Here is a 24,038-nt window from a genome sequence, read left to right as displayed (position 1 = left end):
ATACTTCCAAAATTGTATCATTTGTCTTTGAACCATTCCCACTAATGATTTAAATAAGCTGGTAGGTTGCATAGAAAGCCAACAAAAAAGTAGAAATTTCCACATCATTTGGCCTAAAATATTGCTTTCTAGACTGTGACGTAGTTACGAGAGTGTTTCAAGGCAAATAGTTGCATTATGTTCATTTTCAGTTCAATGTAAATTTAAATTAGGTTAGACTTAATCATATCAAGTTGAATTAACCAAATACACGTATACAGCTAGAATATATCAAAATAAGCTGTTTGCACAAAGCATCGAATTCAGTTAAGCAATTTTATTTGTCTGTTTAGCAGTTTTCCGACAGTCTTTAAAGGCGTCATCGACGGGCACCGGAGTTAATTTTAAATATTTGGCGGCGTGTCGGCTCTTTTTAGATGATATGCTCAACATACGGAGTTAAACAGTCCCCGTATTTTTAATTTGACCTTTCAAAAAAGTTTCTGGTGACGAACACGGACCCCAGTTTATAGAAGTGTTTTCGTTTTTGGTCGACAGACTTAAAAACTTACAGATTATAATAATTTGCCCATAGCTGAGTTGGGTTAAATTGGCTAACATTAGCTTTTTAGAAAAGTAAACAAATAAACTGGGAAGTGTAAAGTGAAACGATGGTAAGTCTTTGGTATTATGTTTATACACGGGAATTTTAAATGTTGGTAAACCGCTTTTAGATGTGGGGTGACTATTGTGGCTCGGAAATGGTTCCTGTCAGCTGGTGTCACCTGGAGATTGATTTACCTGTCAAACATTAGTTGTTTGAAAGAAAAGATGAAGGGAACAAATGGATAAGTGTGTGTAATCCACAGAAAGAGGGGATGAGCAGCGTGAACCACCAACAGGCCAGCCAGCTCCTGCATAACAAGTTCGTGGTGGTGCTGGGCGACTCCAGTGAGAAAACTCACTTTAACTCCCTTTTAAATGTTAGTTTTCGAGGTTGTGTGTCAATTAAGATTAATTTGTGACATGTACTTCCTTTTCAGTTCAGAGGTCTGCATACAAGGACCTCGTTTTATTGCTACAAAGGGACAAATATCTCTCCTTAAGGCAACTAAGGACCAAGGTGAGGTCGAGCATCCACACCTGAGGCCTGTTTTCACAAACTGGTACAAACTCTTACTATTTCTCAAATTGTGGGGTAAAATCCAGGTTTCATGAAGTGATGCAATTTCAAACCTGAGAAATTGGGTTAACTTAAGCCCATCTCAAAAATTGAGAGGCAGTTACCATGGTAACTTACTCTATGAACCAAGGGCGTAGGTTTGGTCTCAACATTGGTAGGGACGATATAACAGCATAACCTGCATGTACTTTCTGCTGGGGACGGGACATTAATAAGACCAAACAGATTGGATGAACGGGGGTCAGGGCTACATTTGTCACAAATATGAACCTAATTTATTGATAGGCTAAATGATCAATGCAAAATAAATCTGTATTGACTTATACTAACTTTTATGTGTATTGGTTCACCTGATACACGGTTCGATTCAAACCTTTGTTTTCAAAAACTACTAAAGAAACATTTTGAAAACGTCCAGAATATTCCAGGATTTTATTAGCAATTTAAATTGCAATATTTGAACATAACTTAAATTATATTAACATACACAATAAATGTATTAATTGTACTTATTGATAATCTCTTAACTATCCAGAATGCAAAAAATAAATATTTGTCTAAGACCATCAGCCAATCAAACGTGCGTTTGAGGAAAAAAAATGGACCGGCAAATTCAGCAAGTGAAAAGGGGTAAATATAAGTCTGAACATAATGAAAATAATTCACTTAATAATGGTAGGGTCAATTCTATCCTTACAACATTTGGGAAGACAATCTAAATTGCCTATATATCTGAACTCATTATATAATGTTGCTTAAAAGTTGGTGGGGACAATTTGAGCCTTCTGGAAAGTTGGTAGTGTTATGTCCCTACCGTCCCTATGCAAACCTACGCCCTTGCTATGAACCTAACCTGACCCATTCATCCTGCAGCTCATCTTATCCACATTTCTGCAGTGACTGAGGGATGGCGTGGCCTTTTATTGATTACTGTGGCTTTATTTGTTAGATTGGAGTTGCATTTGTGTGGTGACTATCTCAAAACTTAATTAGTCACCTGCGGGTGTCAGCAGCATCATCACCCAGCCCTTTAAACTCACCCAAAAGTTCCTCAACACTGCAAACAGTATCCCTTGTTATTTTGAGAGGGAGCAGATTGTCAATCTGTTGCTTGATTTTAGAAGCTTTATTTAGATTTAACTTACTGGCACCAGATTAACAATCTGCTACCTCTCAAAATAACAAGGGATATTGTTTGCAGTGTTGAGGAACTTTTGGGTGAGTTTAAAGGGCTGTGTGATGATACTGCTGACACCCACAGGTGACTAATTAAGTTTTTGTTTTTAGACAGTTGCCACACAAAGTAAGAACCATGTGCCTTCACCACCGCTCTGCCCTGACTGCTGATAATCACAACCTTTAACACATGTGAGTGTGCAGCTGCTGATTACCTGTGTGACTGACGGCATCAGAGTGAGCCCTCCCTCCTCTAGTGGCAAAACAAATGAATAGAAACTAAACTAAACACATACACAACAATTAAACTTTGAAATGGCTCCTACAATTTGCATGAGAAAAGTATATTAAGGCTAAGTTGCATATGTTGCATTATGTTTTTTATAATTTTACATTGGCAGATACCCTGCGTTTAACACATGGCTCTAGGGTGTCACCTGTCATTTTTACATTGTCCTTTTAACGGCGGGTCAGGTTTATTATTAACAGAACTAACGCAGGGTGGCGGGTCGTGGGAGGGGTTTGTTGATCAGTAGTAGCAGGAGGTCACAGGTAGGGCCTATATTTGTAAGATGAGTAACTGGGAGACCGCTGCAGCCGTGCAACCTTTCTGCAGAACTATGCACTCAAAGATGCCGCCCTCTCGACTTGGTCCTCCAGGGTGAGATGAGCTTCGAGCAGGACTGCCTGGTGGAGGGGGGTTGCCTCAGTGAAATGAACAACGGGACGTCGTACAGAGAGGTCCGGCAGTTTCAGACGGACCACCACCTGGTCCGCTTCTACTTCGTGACGCGCGTCTTCTCTCGGTACATGCAGAGCATCATTGAAGACTTCCGCCATGGCTTGAAACCAGATGTAGTCATCGTCAGCTCCTGTGTTTGGGACATTTCAAGGTGGGTAGAGGGGTTTTACCTGTCTCAGCATCACTATGAGATTATTTCCTCCCAGTAAGCGTAAGTAGGATTAAGGATGAATAATTAGACCCGGCGGTGGTTTTTGCTTTAGCTTTACGCGATCAATCCTTAATCAGTAGCTCTCTTTAATTTCCATATATAGTGTGTCATAAACCTTGCAGGGTGAATGATACTGTAAACCATAACTATTTGTTGCTTTGCATACGCTCAACCACAAAGGAGCAGGGGCATCTAAACTGAGGTGCAGCAAAGGTGTTTTTAAAGTAGAAATATAAGCAATTCGTACAGTATTTCTTGTTGATTTTATAGTGAAAAATGTTGCATTAAACTGCAGAAGTGATCTGCAAAAAATGTTGCATTAAACTGCAGAAGAGATCTGCAAAAAATGGATATCGTTGAGGCTCTTGATTTGATTTCAGTAAGAACTAAAAGTGACACAATTTTATACTACATTTTACACGAAACTGATGATTTAAGAGTAATAGGATTTATTTTAAAACATTTTTTTAAGTTTTTAATGTGTTTTGGGGTTTTTTTCTAACAGGAAATGCATGCATAGCACGGATGGTTGCTTTAGTGTGTTGGGAGACCCTTTTTTATAGATTTATTCTATTTTATGGCTTAATTTATTTTTAAAAACTAAACACAGCAATGCAATTATGTTAAAGAAGTGATCTCTGTATAGCCTGAGCAGTCTAGATTTAAAAAAGATAATAAAAAAAGATGCCAAGACATTTTTGGAATTGATTAAAAACCCTCAGCCTGCCATCTCAGAGAAGGAGGAAAGCAATCTGAATTCTGCAGTGTCTGTACAGCCGCCCGGATGAGCCATCCAGTGTGATGTGGATCTACGAGCCGGTCAGATTCTGTTCCTGTCGTTACGTAACGAATATGCAATTTACATAGGTTGGCCTCCGATGCGTGAAACCACGCCCACAACTAACTCCGCCGGCCGGAGCTTCCACCATGTTTTCGTAGCGGTGTATCGCGTCATTCAGGCAGCCAATCAGCACAGTGCCTCATTATCATAGCCTCCCCGCCCACTCAGAATCCTGCATAGATAATGAGGTTAGAGAATGGGAAGATAAAGACATGGCTCAGAGGCTGAATTTCTAATTTATTTAGCAAAAACAATCAAAAGCTTGTTTTTAAGACATTCAAGGCCTGTTTGAAATAGGTATTAGATGCCATAATAGGTCCCCTTTAAGTCAGCGTCACTGTTCACAGGGAATTTACTTTGGGTGTGTTGGGTCTTGAAGGTACAAGGCCAGATGGACTGACGACTACAAGGAGAACCTGCAGAGCTTCTTTGGGGAGCTGAGGGCCTGTTTGCCAGAGGAAACGCTGGTCATATGGAACCTGTCCATGCCGCTAGCAGAGAGGATCAAAGGTGGCTTCCTGGTGCCCGAGGTACATCATCCACTAATAACTATCATAGCTGGACGCACAACTCTGTTTGCATACTATCTCCCAACCTTTTTACTGGGGACGTGCATCAAAACGATGAGAAACCAGTAGTTTAACCTCTGCTGCCGACAGTCGGCCGGTGTTAAAGCTGAAAGTGCAAGTGGAGATGAGCTTCAGTTCTCGGCTGTTTTCACTCGTGCATGACTGTTGGTGTAATGTGGATGGAGCGCCCTTCAGATACTGAGCTGAGATGGAGAGATGCAGATCTGTTCTGTTTTGAAAATTGCTCGTGACCCTAGTTATCGCTGTTTTAAACTCTGCAGTTGATGCTGCACATCAACTCCTCTCCATCCTGCTTCAGCTTTGCTTTTTTTCTTTTTGCATGAGCTGCCCATGTTACCAATATTTGAATCTAGATAAATGTAAATTTTGCTCCTCCTTGTTTGTCCAGCGTCTGCAGCAGAGAGAAACATCTGTCATTTCAAAATAGTCCGGTCGATATTCCTGCCTCTGTAACTACTAAAGTTGAACCCTGACGGTACAAAGTCTGGTTTCAGCTGAGTTATGATGCACTAGCGGGGTTCCCACGCATCCTTGAAAACCTGGAAAATAAGGAAGAAAAAGGTCTAATGTCCTGGAAACAGATCCTCCCCCTGCCTTGTTAGTGAATGCAAACGCGTTAAAAGTTCTGCGTATGTACATATTTGTCGTTTACTGAATTGAAAATGCGCAGTGAATGCAACTCCAAGAGCGGGAGCTAATTACAGTTAACAGGTAATCTTCAGTGGGCTGCACTTTATCCAGTATCTCACACTTGTTTTATTGTCTGACAATAGAAAGGAAGGTGAGGCCTGCTCTGATGGGGATCTTTTTCATTACTTATTTAGGCACATAACCAGCTACAACCACCTCATCTCACTGAAACCGAAGGACAGTGTCTCCATGTTACCAATATTTGAATCTAGATAAATGTACATTTCGCTCCTCTGAGTGGCAAACAGTGACATGAGGACACCTTGTGGTGAAAATGTAACATGTTTCATCCAAACTGCTTGTATTTCAGGTTTAATTGTACAGCTGAAAAACCCTTCTGCAAACTACAGCTGCACACTCAGCGTCTTCGTCTCTTCTTCCTTCACCTCAGATTGAGCATAAAGCTGCACATCTGCGTTACGACGTGATCGAGGCAAACTTCTACTGTCAGACTGTGGCTGATGTGTACGAGAGGGATGTGTTGGACCTGCACTTCCAGTTCCGCCTCTCTCTGCATCATCGTAGTAAGGACGGAGTCCACTGGAACAGCATTGCCCACCGCTGGATAACCTCTCTTCTGTTGAAGCACATCGCACAAGCCTGGGGCGTGAAACTGACTCTTCCTCTGACTGCAGTTGGTGAGGAGCAACGCCTCAACTGCTCGCAGACGTGCACGCTACACACTCTGTACTCCCATTTTAAGACCGGTTGGATCAACATTTCTTCTCTGACTCTAGTTTTTCTTTATTCTTAGCAAACACAGAAGTTACTTGTGAGCAGCCTCCCCAAAACGCTGCTCCAAGACTTGCAGGTAAGACTCCGGGTGATTGTGTGTGTGCAGATTATTTCTGTAGACGTATTTAAAAGAGGAATAAACGAGTTAAAGTCCCAACCACAAGACATTTTAGTTGCTTCCTGCATTGCCTTCATCATGAACCATAACATCTTTTAGGATGTTAATTTGCAGTTGACTGTAAAAGATTTAATCTTCAGATGGGATCAAATAGGTTTGTTTTATACCCTTGAAATGGGACAACCTATAACTGTTATCAACTTAGCAAAAACTCAGTAGTAGTAAGTAACTCATGTGAGTGACAGAACTCCACAGCAACTCGAGAAGATGCTCGGCTCCACCTGATGCACTTCGCTCTGGTTCGGAAGCGTTGTAAATGTGTCTATTCGGCTAAATATGTAAATTTTGAGTTTTGTTATTGCATCACTACCTCAAGAGAACTAGTGCTAACCAAACGTTAAAAGACTTCAACAGTGGATAACAGGAGTAACCAAATTCCTGACGGACTAGATGCTTTTTATTAAGGAAGAGGAGCCATGAAAGTTTACTACAGGAATGTGGGAGGTATCAGATCCCTCTACGTCTACAGATGAGCAGCAGTTACTGAATGGCAAAGGTTTTGTGTGCAGCTCCTTTGGCGAAGGCCGACAAAAGGTTGCACTTCTGAAGGCCTTGCAGTGTAATATGATGCTTAATCATGTAAAACAAACCCACCCCTTATTGTTGATGAGTTTTCACATCTGCTGGAGTCTGAGTCAGACATGAGCACACAAAGCCTTTCCTGATCTTGTTTGCTTTGATCTGTCATCACAAGGAAAATATGTATTCAGCTCTTAACTGGTTAAATCAGCCGTAAGAACAGTCCTCAAAGGAGAGGCTTGACCATGCTTCTGCACACCTCCTTGTTATCACTTAACTATTTCTTTTTACCGTCTCCTGGTTTCTTTCAGGATCGGGCGGACAAGACTTCTTCAGTGACGTGGTGTCTTCTGACTACTTGAGCTTTGAGGAAGAAGGCCAGCGGCCCCGTCGCCACAGGGCTGCCAGAACCTCCAGACCTGCCGTCAAACCTCAGCGCCCCCCGGCCCAAAGATGTCAGTATAATCCCGGACCGTCCAACAACGGTCAGCCTTTTGGTGAGTTAAACCGTCCCACTCTGAAATGGAGCAGGAGCCATCTCTGCTAACACTGAAGTTAGTTTCTGAATCACCACAAGCCCAAAGAGCCGTTCCACTGCATTTTAGAGCAGCAACCAAACCAGCTTCCAGCTAAAAAAAAACACACTACTAGGGCTGGGGATCGATTCAAATGTCAAGAATCGATCCGATTCTTAAGATTCAGAATCGATTATCAAGATTCGATTCAGATATTGATTTGGGTTAGTGTTATTAAAACTGTTTTTTGAGCTGTTGCATGAATTATGACTGTAGTTATGCAAAATATTACCACTAGTATTATATTGAGATTAAATAGCAAGTATTGGCAGCTAATGATGCTGTAAGGATCAATCAGCTCCCAGAATGCTGATATAACTGCTTTCAGAAACATCGTGGGTCAGAATTATCAAACAGATCCAGAGCAGCAAACAGAGATGGATGAAATCGGTTTGATTTTTTTCCCACATTCCGTTTTTATTTGTTCCATTTTCGGTCTATTTTGGTTTTTAATTTTTGAGCATTTGGTTTTTAGCATTTTTTGCAAATGTAACCCCAAGACAGTATATAAAGTAATGAAATATAGACAATTTATGCAATTATAACCTAAAACTTCAATGTTTTCATACCTTTAAACATATTTAAAGGCAAAAACATGGCACCAGTTATTCTCGTGTCCAACAAAACATTCATTTTTTGGGGATAAACAAAAAAATAACCAAAAGTTGTAATGTAATGATGAAAAAAAATAATACATAAATAAATAACAGAAAAAAAAAAATCGATCTTTAGACATATTAATCGATTTTTAGGAATTAATATGAGAATCGATTTAGAATTGGGAAATCGATTTTTTTCAACACAGGCCTACACACTACTTAAAATAGGATCAATTTAACTCTGTTCAATTTCTTTTATTCACTTTGTGAAAAACTGTAAATGTTAATTTCACTGCATTTTTGTTAGTATTAAATCTGAAATCGCAATAAGAATATTTTCCAAAACCATGCAGCTCTAATCCCATTTAAAAACAATTAAAGGTTGGACTGATCCTTCTCATATTCTGAGTGCAGCCACTAAAAGTCTCGTCACGTCTGGATGTCCTGCAGGTTTCAACAACATGGCTCCGTACTACTTTGAGCCCTACAGCTACCACCATCAGTACGTGATGAGGACCCGGCACGCCAGACACCACTACAACCCGTACGCCCCGTACGCCCCGTACGCCTCGTACTCCCCGTATGGCCCGTACGGCCACCACAGACCACCTCACTATGGCCATCATGGCTACTACTGAAGCAGAGCTGCTTTTTGAGGCCGATAACACAATACTGTTATCCCATAAGTCCCTCCCAGCACCAAAAAGGTTTTAATTCTTCTCTTCATAGTAAAAATTGCTTTTTCTATAGTGTCTTGTTTTTTCTAATAATGAAGAATAAAGTTTAACTGAAAAAGGTATGTTTAAAAATGTCCTGTTTTTATAAAATAAGCCATCACAGTGTTTAGATTAACTTATTCGCTTTATTGTGTGAATTACTACAAATACAAAAAGTTACAAAGTGAAATGCTTTAAATTGTTACCAGTAAAAGACAAATTTCCTCCCATTTTTGCAAGAATTGTCCAAGTTGACGGACGGACCATCAGTTTGAGCTCAAAGGTGGCAGTACAACAGTATTAGTGTTAGCATGCTGCAGTTCCAGGATACAGTGTCCTGAGGTTATAGGAGCTAAAGGGGGGGGCGGCATGTGTAAGTTGGGTTAACTGAGAAAGTGGCGGAGGTGCTTGGTGTGGAGCCGGAGGCTTTAGCTCAGGAGACGGTGCACCCGCTGCAGCTGCTGCTGCGACAGGACCAGGCGGTGGACTTGTTCCTGGCCGCGGCTGCACGGGATCCCCACGCGCCCTACGAACACCGTTCCCTCCTGCTTCTCGTTCTTGGCCTGAGAAAACGACGCAAAGAATATTTGTAAAGGAAAGAAAATGAAAACGTCAAGTTGTGTGACTGATGTAAACTAGTACCTTGACAAAGGAGGTGACTGGGAATGTGGCAAAGTTGGTGGAAGCCTTTGCTCCTGGTTGGAACGAGACCACGTGTTCGGCTACCTCGCCCTGAAACACAAACCTTCATCACTGGGACTGTTTTTCCTGTTGCTCTTCTTTTTTTTTTTTTCATATCAAAACAAAATAACACAAAAACGGGTAACAATACAAGTGCACAAAACAAAACAAAACAAAAAAGGTACAGGACAAGAGGGGACGCTACAAAAACAAACCAAAACAACAAAATCAATGTTTTTGCTCAGATTTCTTCTATGTGGCCGTGGGTGTGTATGTGTGTTACTGCGTTTATGTATGCATGCACGATGATGGTTTTCTAGAATGATGGTTATTTTAAGAGAGACGGCAGCCAAAAAAATTAAAAATGAATAAGGAAAAATGATAAATACTTTTTTTTTTTTTTTTTTTTTAAGGGTTTAAAAGCCCCCTTTTAAACCCCTTTTTAAGTCGTAAACTTTTTTTAAGTCATTAACGCAGGAAGAAATGAGAGAGAGAAAGGGATGAGGGGGAGAGAAGAGAGAACAAAGGGGAAAAACAAGCATAAAGAGACCATGATCTTGGGGCATCTCCGGCTCGCTCATAACAATGCACTCATTTATAATCAATAAGTCAGTTTATATGTATATATGAAGAGAGCGGGGAGAGAAAAAGAAAAATTACTTTAATAAAATTAAAACAAAAAAATACAGGAGGAAATGCTCTCATACAGTTTGATGCATCAGAGTAAATTTAACCTTGAGCTTGTCCAAAGCGTCGCTGAGATTCCTCAGTCTGGCCGTCTGCTCCAGCATCTGGGCACCGGCGCTGACTAAGAAACGGAGGAAAAAACCAAAACACTTTCAGCAAGCTGCTGCCGCTTTAAATATTTAGTGAAAACCTACAGTACGTACACAAAGTTCACACACCTGTGGTCTTCCCAGTGATGTCCACCACTTTCACTTCTGCACTCAGCTTGAGCAAAGTGGCCAGCAGCTGGTCGGTCCGGCGGTAGATGCCCGTGTTTAGTCCCTCCGGAGGCATGGAGCTTTCTTTGGCTGCTTTCGGGAGTTTTGGAGGGCAAAGTGGAGGCAGGGAGGCGAGCTGAGCCCTCACCTTCTCCGCCTGAAAGCGAAAATGCATCCACTGCGGTTAATATCACCGTGGGGTTTTATTTGCAGATCCCGTGATGAGACACGTTTCAGTCCCGGGTACCTTGAGTCTGTTGTTCTCATTCTTGAGGAATTTAATTCCCAGTCTCTGGGCCTCGACCTGCTGCCTGAGGAGAGGAGAGTCCACCACGTGCGTCGCCCCAGCCATGGACGGAGGAACACCTGCCACAGTGAAGAGGAGAATGCTGAAAGAAGTGTAATCCCTATACTAGGGATTCTGTCTAACATAAATGTGGAAACTGTGCACTGATATTATCAAAGTTAGACTATCAGGGTGTCATTGATGTTTCTGGAGATTAGATGGGTGGCTGTTGCATCTTATTTTCCTATATCAACATTTAAACCTCATCACAAGCACACTGGTTGACCTGGAGATCCGTGAACGAGGGAGGCGATTCCTGAGGCCGGCGGGCCTCTCAGGCCTTCGATGGTCATCTTGGACTGAGCGCTGATGCGTTGTTTCAGCTCCGCCTTCTCCGCCTCCAGCTGGTCGATGTCGGCCTGCAAAGCGTCCATCGTCTCCTCAAACTCCCTGCAGGTGAGGGAGAAGGTAAAGGTGCGTGTGAAATATCGGAGATGTCGTAGAGGGAGAGGTGACGGAACACGTGCTGCTGCTTTGACATCATTACTTTTCTTTCTTCTTGAGTAGGGCAAGGTTTTCATCCAGTTTCGTCTGAATCTTCTCCACACGTTCATCCGCATCTTTGGTGGAGTTGTCCAGCTTCTTCTCCAAGAGGCTCAGGCGGACGTGAGCTTCGCTCAGCTCCTCACCCTGGGAACGTGCACAGTCGCACCATCATACCTCAAGCTTTCTTCATTTAGCTGGTTTTCTGCTACAAAAAAGACTGATGGGTAAATGTTTTTATTTTATTACCTTAATCTTGAGAGACTTCTTGAGCTCCTTGATGACCGTTTCTCTGTCTTCTAGCTTGATTCCAAGCCCCTCTGCATCGGTTAGCTCAGCTCTGACCGTCGATGCCCTCCCCTCCACCGGAGGAGCCTGCAGACAAGAATAGAAGCCAAGGATTATGACAACGAGGTGGTGACAAAGAACATAAATATTGTTGGATTTCAATGTTTGAATTAGGTAACGCATGCATAACTGAAATCTTAAGATGCACGAGTACCTTTGCTTGTGGTTTTTCAGCATCGTACTCTCCTTCCTGCATGGCTGTAGCCATCTTGTTCATGGTAGCGATGACAGTGGTGCAGGACTGTCGCAGAAACTCTGGGCCGCTCACGCTGTGGGAGCCGTATATCTGGGAGGGAAGAGTTCAGACTGAGATAACGGCAAACCCGCAGCTCACCGGGCCTAGATTGAATTGGCAGGAACGTCACTGACCTGCTCCGCAGCCTTGTATGCAATATCCTCCAGCTTGAGCGCATTGAGACCCTCCTGTTCCCCCAGCGGAGCCACCATCTGAGCTCCGGCTGCAGCCACCTCCTGCAGCACGGCCACCACGCGGGTCAGCTGGCGCCTGCACTCCGTCAGGGTCTCTGACACCTGCGGGGAGACGGGTAACGCACGGGATGAAGGCTCAGTGATCGGGAAGCTCCGTCTCAGTTACGCCCAGTGGCATGGCAGTGCGTGTTTCTGTACCTGCGGTCCGAAGGTGAGAGCGGCGGGGACTCCGGCTACATCTGTCCCAGGCATACGGCGCCGGATCTTCTTGCAGAACTGCCTGATATCAGAGCAGGAAGTGTCCAGGTCCTTCAGGAGGACAGTGAAACCAGAGCTCTCCTGTCCTGCTGACAGGAAGGCCCGCAGACGGCCCACCTCCACTCCCATGCAGTCCAGGGCACCCTGGGTAAACTGAGGGCAGAGGGAGTAGACTGGTTCGATTTACAAAACTTTTTGTTTTTGGAGACAAAGATTGCAAACGAATACGATCAAGACACGAAAGAAGCACCTTAATGTGGTCGGCCAGCTGCATCGTGCAGTCCTCGGTCTGATCTGCCAGATGGACGCTGTACAGTTGCTGGAAGGCACAAAAACAACAAGGGGATGGTTTTAATTTAACAAAATATTTATATAATAAAGTTAAAGCCTGTTCATTTAATGTTTGTTTCACCAAACAGACATGAAAGTACAGTAGTCGACACACTGATGCAAGAAAGTTGAACCACATTCGTTCTGGTCTTTGAACGAGTTTGATGACATGTTTTGATCCACTTCAAATATTGACTTACATAGTTTCCATTAATGTTCAATAGACCCAAATGTGGCATTTAAAAGCCAATATTTGAAATTATTTATCGTAAACTCACAAAATGTGGCTTTTGTAATTACTGCACTTTCAAATGTAAGAAAGTCGGGCACTCTCAGGACTAAAATAACAAGATACGTATTAACGTAACTATTTATTAGAACTGCATTTTTACATAATACTCAGCAGCAGCTCAAATATCCTCACGGGTGAAGACCTAGAAGAGGTCTCAGGGACAGAACTGACTTAAGTTATTGCAGGTTTGCAAGTGGGAATATCTTGAACTTATTTCCTTAAAGGAACGCAGAGATCGTGTGTATTTGATTGTGGTACCTGATAGTATTTGATGGCCTTGGTCAGGGGTTCCACCTGAACGGTCTCATCGAGCTGGTCTTTATGAAGCAGGTCAATGAAATAATCCAGGGAGCGCTCATGGAAGCTCATTTCAGAATAAAGTGTCCCCATGCGCTTAAAAACCTCCACACCGCAGGTGTTAAGAGCCCTAGAAGCACAGCAGGAAACGGGGGGGGGGAAAGGGACAGAAATGGACAAAGTTTATGAATCATCATAACATGATGTTTAAATCCCTGTATACTCTTAAGATTCATCTGTAATCAATACCCAAGGTGATGTATCTGCAGTGCTTACTGTTCGTATTTGTGCAGGGTGGCCTGCAGCAGGCTGAGGGAGTACACCAGACCGGAAGCAAAGCTGCGCTGCTCCCCTGGAGGCCCTCGGAGCCCCGGACCCTGGACCAGGTTCCCGTTCAAGTCAAACTTCTCCTGGGCCTGCTTGCTGATCAGCTCAGCCTTCAGGGGGAGAGAAAACAGCACAAACGCACATTCAAACACAAAACTCGCTGAAAAAAAACAATGAAATTGGAGTGTTGCGCTGCCTCGCACCTTGCAGGTGAGCCTGGGGATGAGCAGCAGCACCAGGATGCAGTCGTGGTCTCCACCGTGACGGAGGAAGGAGTCCGGCATGAAGGAGGTGAGCAGGGACACCTGTCTGTTGGCCTGGGCCACTTCCATCTTCCTCAGCTCCATCTCAATGGCCTGGGACGGGAGGGAGATTTTATTTATTTTTTATTCAATAAGAATGAAAGTTACCAACTCTATGAGGTCCCCCCAGTCCTCGCCGGGTTCTCCTACCTTTGCATAAGCCTTGGTCTCTGCAAACTTGATCTTGAAGTCAAACAGCTCAGCCGGCGGTTGCTGGACTTGTTCTGCATTGGCACTCTGCTGACTGATCAGCTCCCTGTTGGCCTCCTGACGACCACACAGAAGTTCTGGCAGTGAAAAACTACTACCAACCAACTCAAACTAGCGTGCATTGCCTGCCTCCGCCCAGCAGAATCCTCTGTTCCCTCCCCCAGACCCACCTGAAGCGAGGCGGTGAGCTCTCTGTACTTGTTGATGGTCTGCTGGTAGTCAGCTACCGTCTCCTGAGCTGCTTCCACCTTTTTCTCTGCCTCTCTGACCTTTGCTCCACCCATGTCCACCTGTTCCCTCAGCTCCATCTCCGTCTCTCTGGCGTTCTCCTGGAGCTCGTCATTCATTTCATTGATGGCTTCCTGTTGATAAGAGAAGAAGTGATGGTGAGTCTTTAAGTGATTTTAACAACGTGTACAAAATACAATCCTTAATATAACTTCTCCTTTTGTTGAACAGAATTCACCTTTTTTTTAACATAACAAAATTCTTCCTTAACACAATCAAATCTAAGGACTTTTGACTGGATGCTGGTTGTTTTTCTTCGTAATCTGTGATCATTTCAATTTTTTTTTTGCTGGAGTACAGTAAAACTGAAGTAGGAACGCAGCTGCACTGACCAGATCCGTGACCGTCTCTCTCAGCTCTCTAACTTTCTCCTCCAGGTCGAGGTTCCTCTCCGTCAGGGTCTCCACCATCTCCTCGGAGCCCAGAGCAGCGTCCACCTGGTGCACGTTCACACACAAACGGTTAGGTTTTCAGTCTTAAATGTACTTTTTTTTTTTAAATGCATGAGTCTCTGTTTTTGTTATTTTCTTTAACTCCACTTGATACACTTGTTTCAATACCGCTCCTTTATTAGAAAGAACTGGCAGAGACGGAAAAGCATTTCCTCTTTCTACGCATCTGCCGTCTCTACCTGCTCCTTCAGTTCATCGATCGTGCCCTCTGATTTCTTCACTTCCTCCTGCAGTTTTTCCTTCTGAGTCCTCAGAGTCTCCAGCTCAGTGTTCTTCTTCTCCATCTGCTTCTGCAGCTTCACGTGCTCCTGCTTCTCCGAGCTAGACAGGTCCCGCATCCTGCAGAACAAGAGGAACTATGGGTTTTGACTGAGGTCGTTAACTGGTGATAATATTCTTCTTAAATGTTCACCTTTGGTAAAGCTTTCGAGAAGCATTTTCCACTTACCTGACCAATGCCTCCTTCAGTCGGCTGTTCTGCTCCTCCAGCTGTTTGACCTGATAGCTGGAGGCAGCTCCATCTGAACCTGCAATGGAGCATGAGAGGAAACGTGGTGATGAAGATGAAGTGACGTGCACATGCTGCCGGGCCTCAGAGTTACTCATCTCCGCTGTTGCTCACCTTTCTCTGAAATCTCATGCCTAATGATCTCCAGGTCCATGGAGAGCTCCTCTACCTTCTCCTTCAGCGTGTCCACTTCCACCTGCAGTGACTCAGCTCGCTCCTCGGCCATCTCTTTGTCCAGCGTGGCCATTTCTATGGCGTCGGCCGTGTCCGCCATCTCTTCCATGTAGCGGTCTTTGGCCTCCTGTGCCTCACGGGATTCCTGCAAAGTTCAAGGCAACGTTCTTCTTTCATCCCTGCAGACTTGGAACATCGTTTTATGTTCTATAAAATCAGTTTCATGATTTACGCTGCAGCACATTAATAAACACAACGGTGTAATCTGGGTTTAGTGTTTCGCCTGAGCACCTTCTTGGCCTCCTTGAGTTGCTTCTGCAGCTCGGCCTGCTGCTCCTGCATCTTGGTCTTCCACTCGTGCAGCTGCTCCAGCTGGATCTTGTGTTTCTCCAGCTCCTTCAGCTTGGCCTTGTCCTCCGTCCTCTTCATCTTCAAAGTCTCCAGCTTCTCCTCCAGGTCCTTGACTTGAGCTCGCAGCGATTCCTCCTCCTAAGAGGTGGGTGAGCGGAGGGAGGCAGAGCCAAGAAAATGGGACGGCAGGGACAACGCATTTTAGCTCGACTTGATTTTATTCAATGAGATTAAAAAAAGAAATTTGTGAAAATGTTAAGTCCCACCATTTAAAACCCAAAATGATTTCATCAACCGCTGCATACATCCCATTTGCAAAACCAAACCCAATTTGTGCATAATTTCTTTTAGTGTATCGCAACCTTAAACCATGCATCGTCACCATAACATTGAAAGTGAAGGCATTTCAAAATAAAGTCAAATGATTTTGTGCCGAGCATCGTGTTTCCCTTGGATCTTGACATTGTTAGTAAACTCATGCCAGCTGTCTTCAGCATGCACGCAGCCATTCAAAAAAGAACTCTACCTGCTTTGATACGGCTGGTTCCACCTGGTCAAACAATAAAATGGATCACATGGAACAAAATGATCAACTTCACATATAAGATGGAAAATAAAAGTGAAATGGAAACATGGAGCACTGACAAATAAGGATGGCGGGAACTGAAACAGCTTTTCTTAGGAGTCAGCAGCCTACCTTGCTTGGAGCAGCAGGAACCGGGGCTGACGAGGCTGCAGGTGACCCGGCGGGCTGAGGCATGACCGGAGCTCCAAGAGCGCTCTGCTTTGAGGACAGACTCGCGTCGCCGACATCTCCAGACGCAGACACTGAGAGGCTCTCACGGGACGCCTGTTAACAAAGAGACGCGTCTCAGAGAACGACGAGCTACAAGAACTGATCAAACGGACAAGGGGAAGCATTTAAAAGACGTTACGCCATTCGGTTATTTAAACAACAGCCTCCACAGTGGACCCAGTGAATCTTCCTGTAAAACATCACCTCCCAGTGACCAGCTCAACCATTTTCACACCTCCCCCAGTGAGGTGACAGATTCTGACATGACGGAGCGTACCATACGCGGCAGGCTGGAGCGGCTGGAGGAACGCACCAGGAGAGAGGGGAGGGAGGAAGCTGGTGTGAGGCGCGGCGTAGCCTGCTGCTACACACAGACACGGCATTAGAACCGGTGGCTTTTTAAGCCTCCTCTTAACCATCATAACTGTAGTCCCATGTGTATATTCTGACCAGTCGCAACTACCAGGTCAGTTACACTAAAACCTCTACAGCTGCAAAAAATAAGTAAATCTCAGCTTATAAATTAGTCTCTGTGCACTTTATTTCCTATACACACTGCCATTTAATATACTCTTTGTACAACACTTTGTTATTACCGCTTGCCACTTTATTTTATTTATTATACTGCTTGCTACTTTTATTTTGTACAGTCTGTTCTTATAGTTCCTTATTCCTATCCTATATGTTGTCCACCGTCACTGTGTGTAATCCTGCCGCAACACTACAATTTCCCAGCTTGGGATAAATTAAGTATATCTATCTATCATGTGTAAATTTATAGCAAACTTCCATCCAGTTTAAAGGCTCATCGGAAGCACATCATTTAGATGAACAATCTATCCTAAATAATATGAAAGAGACCCCTAAAATGGATCTAGAAATGCTCAAGTGGAACTTCTGAGTGCATAAAATAATGCTGTTTACAAGTCTGCAGTAAACCTGAGATATCATGCATGCCAGTTCAGTCACGTTTACTTTCAGAATCCTGAAACTAGAACATTTGAAGCTTCGTCATAAAGTTTACCGAGCATCAACCTACCCCCGAAAGACCAAAACAAAATAAAATCAAACACAGCATGGCCCCTCGGCCTATGCTCACAAGCTCACCTTTCCAGAGCGGCGGGTAGAGGACTGGAGAGGAGGAGGAGGACGAGGAGGAGGAGGAGGATGGACACACACACACACACACACACGCACACAGGCAAGGATACACACACGCACACATCCAGCAGTGAAGTGCGGAAAGAGATTAGCAGCAGGTAATTAGCACATTAATTTCTGTTAGTTTATATTGACTGATCATGAATCATTAAGCAGCTTTTATAAAAATCGATTATTCCTGGTGATTCAAGGCACACGAGCAGAGTGAAGTGTGAATTCATGCAACAGGGACAGAAAATGTTTTTTTTCAAGCCACAGGAAATGATAATCTGTCATGATGACCACAGTTTTGGTCATTGAATGTCGGCATACGACGTCCTCACCACATCAGAAACTCAAAGGAAATCAGCCGAGAACACAAACACTGAGGAAATGAGCTTTATCGATGACAGTTTGGTTTAAATGTCCCGTGCAAACGACAATAGAAATAAAGTGCAACTGAAAAGCAAATGATGAGTTGCGACATTAGTGCCATTAACAAGAGCAACAACAACCCAACTGAAGCAGAAGTGTTGAATTCAAATATTTCTACCTTCTTAATGTTTGCTGGTGTCTGTAAAAGGTATTCAGAGAAACAAAAATGAGAACTCCGACAGACACGAGAAAGAACGGAGAGTTGACGACAAAGCCCTTTTGGGCAGTCTTGTCTGTTAAAACAACGGAGAACCACTCTGGAAACTCACGTACAGTTGAACTGGATGGGGTGAATACATATGCAAGTTATGATTGTTACATATGTGTACAGTAAAGAAATCCACCACATTTTCAAATCTATGTCATATTAGCAACACAAATTTACTAGACTGTCAAATAGTAGCAACAAATACTGCAAAGAATTTAAGAAAAATAGTCTTCAAGATACAGTTAATTACCTGTCTGGTTGTTTTAGGAGTCTCTTGGATGTCTGGAAAGAGAAAACCAATATTAATATTGATTCTTAACATTGGTGGCTCCGATATTTCAGAAACGTGACTGTCAGAGTCAGATGGGTCAAGGCTCACCTTTTAGTTTCTGCATCTTTGTAAAGCTGGGCTCAGGAGCTTCAGGTGAGGTGGCTCTGGAGCCGTCCTCCACCACCTGGATCTGCACACAGTGACACAGGTGTAACATTAGGGCAAACAGACAAATGGACAGATGTTATTCATGTAAGATTTTAACTGAGCAAATGCTGGAAATCTGCCATCTTTGTAAATCAGACAATAAAATAAAAATAAATAAATAAAATTTGTCTGTTTAGCTTCACTGATAAAGGATTAGGAATAAACAGCTATGTAGCTTTAAGAAAACCACCTGAGTTCCCTTGGTGCTGTGCATGTGGAAATGTTTTTACTCTCATTATTAACCATATGAGTTCTACTGTTTTGTCATTAATTAATCTCATCAAACCTGTGATCGCGAGTCTCAATCATTCTTTTCTCCTACAAAATGTCTTCCTTGAAGATGATGGTTCCCCACTATCCTCCCAGTGTTAAATATTACATTGGCCAGTTCCTAACTCAAACTTAGTAGTTTCATCAATCTCCTTAGATGTATTATTTGCTTGATGCCAATAATTTGACCCTTCTGAAACATATTAAACATCTTTCCCACGATCACAGGATGCATCTTCTGACATGGTTGTTTGTGAAGTGAGAAGCTTCAAACTGCATCATTTAGGGTTAAATAACTTGTTGCCAGCTGCAGTATAATCATGCAGTAATTATCCAATAGTTGACTCTTAGTTATTTTCTTAACTAAATCCAGGTTGTGACTTTCCTTTTTGAAAAAGGCCATAATCAAATCATGTGCACAGTGATTTTGATTAGATTTTTTATTTTTTTTATTTAGAACATATTAAAAAGTCAGTAATACAATTAGCATTAAAAAAAACAATAGACAGCATATATGCAAAGAGGTCCAAAAAACCCTATAGGGGCTTGAGAAAAGGACTTCCTTAAATGAGCATAAAAATAGACATTATCATGGACATAAAGAGACCACCACTAACCTGGGACTGCCTGACAAATATCCCATGATTCTCCTCACAGGTGAAATAGCGCTTCCCTTGCACGGTTCCATCGTTCTTCCCTTTGGCTTCATCCAGGATCACGCCCACCCATTTACCCGAAGCAAAGAGGGTGGCACCAATGTAGGCGACGGTGCCTCGCTGACCCTTTCCCGTCACCTCTACTATGGAGCCAATCTGGGACACAATGAGAGGATAAGAGACTGTGAGTCATGATTATACATAATTACATACTGATTAATTGATCTTTAACAAAAAGTTGACCGACCTTTGGCGCTTTACCACTCTCCCCTGTTCCTGCACTGCTCATTTTGCTGATCAGTGGGCTGGTCAGCTGAGAAAGAAATATAAAAAAGATAAAAACATGGGAGGAAAAAAGACGGTCAAATAGGTGTGATTGGTAAGATAGGACATTGACAACTACAGTAGAAGGAGAAGACAAACTGCAAATACTTTATTTTTTTATATGCAAGAATTCCTTTGTCAGTATGATCTCTTTGTGTGTTAAACATGGATCAGGCATGAATATCCAATGTTTGCCACATCAGAAAAAAGACCAAATCCAACAGCTCTGTAATGTGTGAAAATAATATCCCATAATTCTCCCAGCTCAGTCTCATGAATCATGAATCATTCAATGACGAAAGTCCTAAGGGTGCAGAGCACAGAGAAACGCTCACATATGCAGTCACATGTCTTAGGACACAACAGGGATCCTAATAAACGAGAGAAATCTCAGACAAAGATTCCCATTCAACACAAACTAAGTTTGCAGTTAGAATCTGTTCCTTCAATGACGCTTCAGAGACACGTGAAATCATGCGGCCTCAAAGCAGATAACAGATAGAAGGTTTATTTCGTTTGTAGACTTGGAGCTTCAACACAGGAAATTATTTCACCATCAGTCGGAAAGTCGGAAAAAGCCAGCAAATCAGCTCAATGTGAGGATGGTAACTTTTGTTTGCTCAAGGAAAAACTACACTTGCAGCTAAATTATAATCTTTTCATCTGATGAAGAATAAACATGCAAGGATGTAAATCCAATGTCCACAGTATGGTGAGTGCTGCGCTTTTTTTTTTTTTAAACATGTTTTACCATTAACACATTACTCTATCTTTATACAAATGCGATTGATAAGTAAATTGTCATTGATGTATTAAATAAAATATTAACGTTAAACACTGATGTTACTCACCCTGGGAGTATAAGAATGTCGTCTGCTCAAAGCCATGATTAAAAGCTAAGATAGATTCACCTCTAGTACAAAGATAAGTCTCAAGTGCTATTTTTCTTCTACTTTCACATCTCTGTCACATTCCCAAATAAAAAAATAGGACAGCTGATTATCTGAGGGCGGGGTCTTTCGTTCCTCCCACAGACACTTTCAGGTTTCTGGGATCCACAATCTCTCCCTGCTTCAGCTCAGGAAGTTTAACCTGCCACAGCAGCTGCTGACCACCTTCTACTCTGCCATCATACAGTCTGTTCTCTGCACGTCCATCACTGTCTGGTTCGGATCGGCCACCAAACTAGACAGGCTCAGACTGCAACGGACAATTTGTCTGCAGAGAGGATAACTGGGACTAACCTCCCATCTATCCAGGACCTGTACCGGTCCAGGACCAGGAAACGGGCAGGTAACATCTCTGCAGACCCCTCACACTCAGGACACAGTCTGTTTGAACTCCTCCCCTCTGGACGGCGCTACAGAGAACTGTACACCAAAACCTCCAGACTCAGAGACAGTTTCTTCCCCCAAGCTGTTGCTCTGATGAACTCTCATCACTCAGAGTCTGAGTAACCAATCAGTCACTGTGCAATAATAATAATAACCACAATCATATGCTGTAACAATGCAACTTTCAATAACCATGTCTACCTCATACTGCTGCACCTTTCACTTTAAAACATTTTTTATATATGTTAATAAGAGCTGTGAAAACAGTGAAAATAACTGATTCCCTGTCTTGTTTGACCTGACTTGGTCAAATAAACCTGATTCTGATAGAATGTGAAACGTCAATTTTATATTTTGTCTTCTTTATGCATTGTTTGTTTCCACGGAGTAATGCTAATGTTTCATATTTAAGCTGATCACAAGAGAAAAATGGTAGACACTATAAACTACAGCTTCAGCATACACCTTTTCGGCAAAAGCAATGTTTATTTTACTTTTTCATTTTGTTTTGTAATAAATGTGTACAAGACCAAAATAAAGATAATTCATTCATTCATTGTGGGAATAAGTAACATCACAGCTGATTTGAAATGAAAAAATTGAGCAAACAGATTTCCTCTGCAGCATCAATGCATGTGAACTTTGTATATTAAAAGGACATAAAAATATGCATACATATAAAGCTTTGATTCCATAAACTCATTAATTTCATCAGTTAAGCTGAGACAAGGTGGTTATGTTAATAAGAGGGTTGCTTGGAAAACAAAAGCACTTAAAGACAGTATTTTCCTTCACTTAAAACCAAATAAATAATCTAGGAACATCACGTTTGAAGATAATGGGAGCAATAAAAGCAGATGCCATTAGCATTAGCTGGCCAAACGACATTAACACTGAGATTTTAATAGTGCTGCTTCGTCAGATCATCCATACAGAAAAATGTTTTATTATAACCATGAATTGCCACTGACTTGTATCGCTAAACAACAAGTCGGTTTACAATGTTCAGCTGAGACAGAAACATCACTTTTATAAGAGTTAACGTCAGTTTGAAACCTTACCTCGGACAAAACAAACAATCCTTGAATCTAAATGTAGATCTTTGGGGTTTTCATGCAAACATTAATCCTCTGTTGTCACCTTTTTATTTATATCAAGCTTGCTAATCTTTTCCGGTTATTGACAGCTCACTTCCTGGAGCCGCACCGAGAAAACACACGAAGAAGAAAAGAGAGAACTAGCGCCCCCAGTGGCTGTAACCGCATTAACATCACCACCATGTCCTCTTTCCCTTACAAGAGTGTGATTAGTTAGGGATGAATTTGCACTGAAACATAAGATATATATGTATATATATATATATATATATATATATATATATATATATATACAAGACTGTCTCAGAAAATTTGAATATTGTGATAAAGTTCTTTATTTTCTGTAATGCAATTAAAAAAAAAAAAAAAAATGTCATACATTCTGGATTCATTACAAATCAAATTGTAATGAAATATTGCAAGCCTTTTATTGTTTTAATATTGCTGATTATGGCTTACAGTTTAAGATTAAGATTCCCAGAATATTTTAATTTTTTGAGATAGGATATTTGAGTTTTCTTAAGCTGTAGGGCATGATCTGCAATATTAAAATAATAAAAGGCTTGCAATATTTCAGTTGATTTGTAATGAATCCAGAATGTATGACGTTTTTGTTTTTTGTAATTGCATTACAGAAAATCACAATATTCAAATTTTCTGAGACAGTCCTGTATGTATATATATATATATATATATATATATATATATATATATATATATATATATAATTTTCTGCACGGCTGCGTGCATTTTTCTCCATGTTAAATATGTCATAATGGTGAGATACATAAATAAGAGAGCTTCTGGGGATTTTAGCAGAAGAGAAAAAAAAATACAAACCATTGTTTGGTTTGGAAAATGTTGCACACTTGTTTTGGTAATGCTGGTTTTATGTATGTATGTATGTATGCAAGGGCTATTAAATCATAGTATTAGTGCAGCATAGTATTAGTGCGTTAAAATGTTTATGTACAGACTGTAATATGAACTTTGTATATTAATACACAAGTAATAAGTGACACAGAGTTGTTTCTTGCAGACTGTGCAGATGCATGGAGCACCTATACCTGCCACGGCCTCGTTCCTCCCCAATTGTTTCTCATTTAGGAAGGATAAAGAAAAAATAACATCCTAATTTGAAGCCACCTACGTAAGATAATTTATCTACTTCACTGTGAAGAGCTTAAATCATGCCTCAGCTATGCACTGTCTTTGATGTGATCCAATGGTATTTTCTCACAAATTTTCATGTTTCTAAAGTCAGAAATACTGAGCTCTTTTTTCTCCCAAGTTTAAAAATGAATACAGTAAGAACTGAGTTTTCACTCACAAATTTCTGAGTTTACAAACTAATTAAATTAGTTTAAATTTAAATTTTTGTTAGTTTTTGAATCAGAATCTTGGTTAAAAAGGCCAGAATTTGAGATTTATATATGTATCTGTTTTGTGTTTATAAAGACAATATTTGTCATTGTCAGTATTATTAGGTACAGGTTTCAGACCTTTTTATCTTTTTCAAATGCTGTAAAAATTACCAATTTATTTT

General features: G+C 41.8%; 2 protein-coding genes across 5 annotated transcripts; one reads left to right on the top strand and one right to left on the bottom strand.

Moving 5' to 3' along the window:
• Positions 1-857: 857 nt before the first annotated feature.
• Positions 858-8,808, top strand: fam113 (family with sequence similarity 113). The gene is made up of 8 exons (XM_061710184.1): positions 858-930; positions 1,023-1,102; positions 2,999-3,231; positions 4,512-4,662; positions 5,804-6,050; positions 6,167-6,223; positions 7,156-7,341; positions 8,469-8,808. The coding sequence occupies exons 1-8, from the start codon at positions 858-860 to the stop codon at positions 8,654-8,656; spliced, it is 1,215 nt and encodes a 404-aa protein (XP_061566168.1). The 3' UTR covers positions 8,657-8,808.
• Positions 8,809-8,860: 52 nt separating this feature from the next.
• Positions 8,861-22,590, bottom strand: LOC133419932 (dynactin subunit 1-like). 4 transcript variants are annotated; one of them, XM_061709400.1, is made up of 31 exons: positions 22,457-22,590; positions 19,985-20,050; positions 19,699-19,893; positions 18,713-18,794; positions 18,584-18,615; positions 18,244-18,264; positions 17,658-17,681; positions 16,452-16,604; positions 16,281-16,304; positions 15,695-15,892; positions 15,344-15,548; positions 15,170-15,248; positions 14,901-15,060; positions 14,602-14,706; positions 14,152-14,343; positions 13,922-14,038; positions 13,673-13,825; positions 13,419-13,579; positions 13,104-13,272; positions 12,474-12,542; positions 12,164-12,376; positions 11,906-12,067; positions 11,691-11,822; positions 11,438-11,563; positions 11,193-11,335; positions 10,932-11,095; positions 10,607-10,725; positions 10,321-10,516; positions 10,150-10,223; positions 9,377-9,466; positions 8,861-9,297 (listed from the first exon to the last, which is right to left on the bottom strand). In XM_061709400.1, exons 2-31 carry the CDS (start codon positions 20,024-20,026, stop codon positions 9,163-9,165), a joined length of 3,735 nt encoding a protein of 1,244 aa, XP_061565384.1. In that variant the 5' UTR covers positions 20,027-20,050; positions 22,457-22,590; the 3' UTR covers positions 8,861-9,162. The 4 variants fall into 4 exon arrangements, with proteins under 4 accessions (XP_061565384.1, XP_061565385.1, XP_061565386.1 ...); XM_061709401.1 differs by lacking the exon at positions 16,281-16,304; XM_061709402.1 differs by lacking the exon at positions 17,658-17,681.
• Between the last annotated feature and the right edge of the window lie 1,448 nt (positions 22,591-24,038).

This window comes from Cololabis saira, chromosome 20, assembly GCF_033807715.1.
Source record: "Cololabis saira isolate AMF1-May2022 chromosome 20, fColSai1.1, whole genome shotgun sequence".
Taxonomy (NCBI): Eukaryota; Metazoa; Chordata; class Actinopteri; order Beloniformes; family Belonidae; genus Cololabis; species Cololabis saira.
Note: the sequence above shows the minus strand (reverse complement) of the source record. Positions and strands in the feature narration are given on the sequence as shown.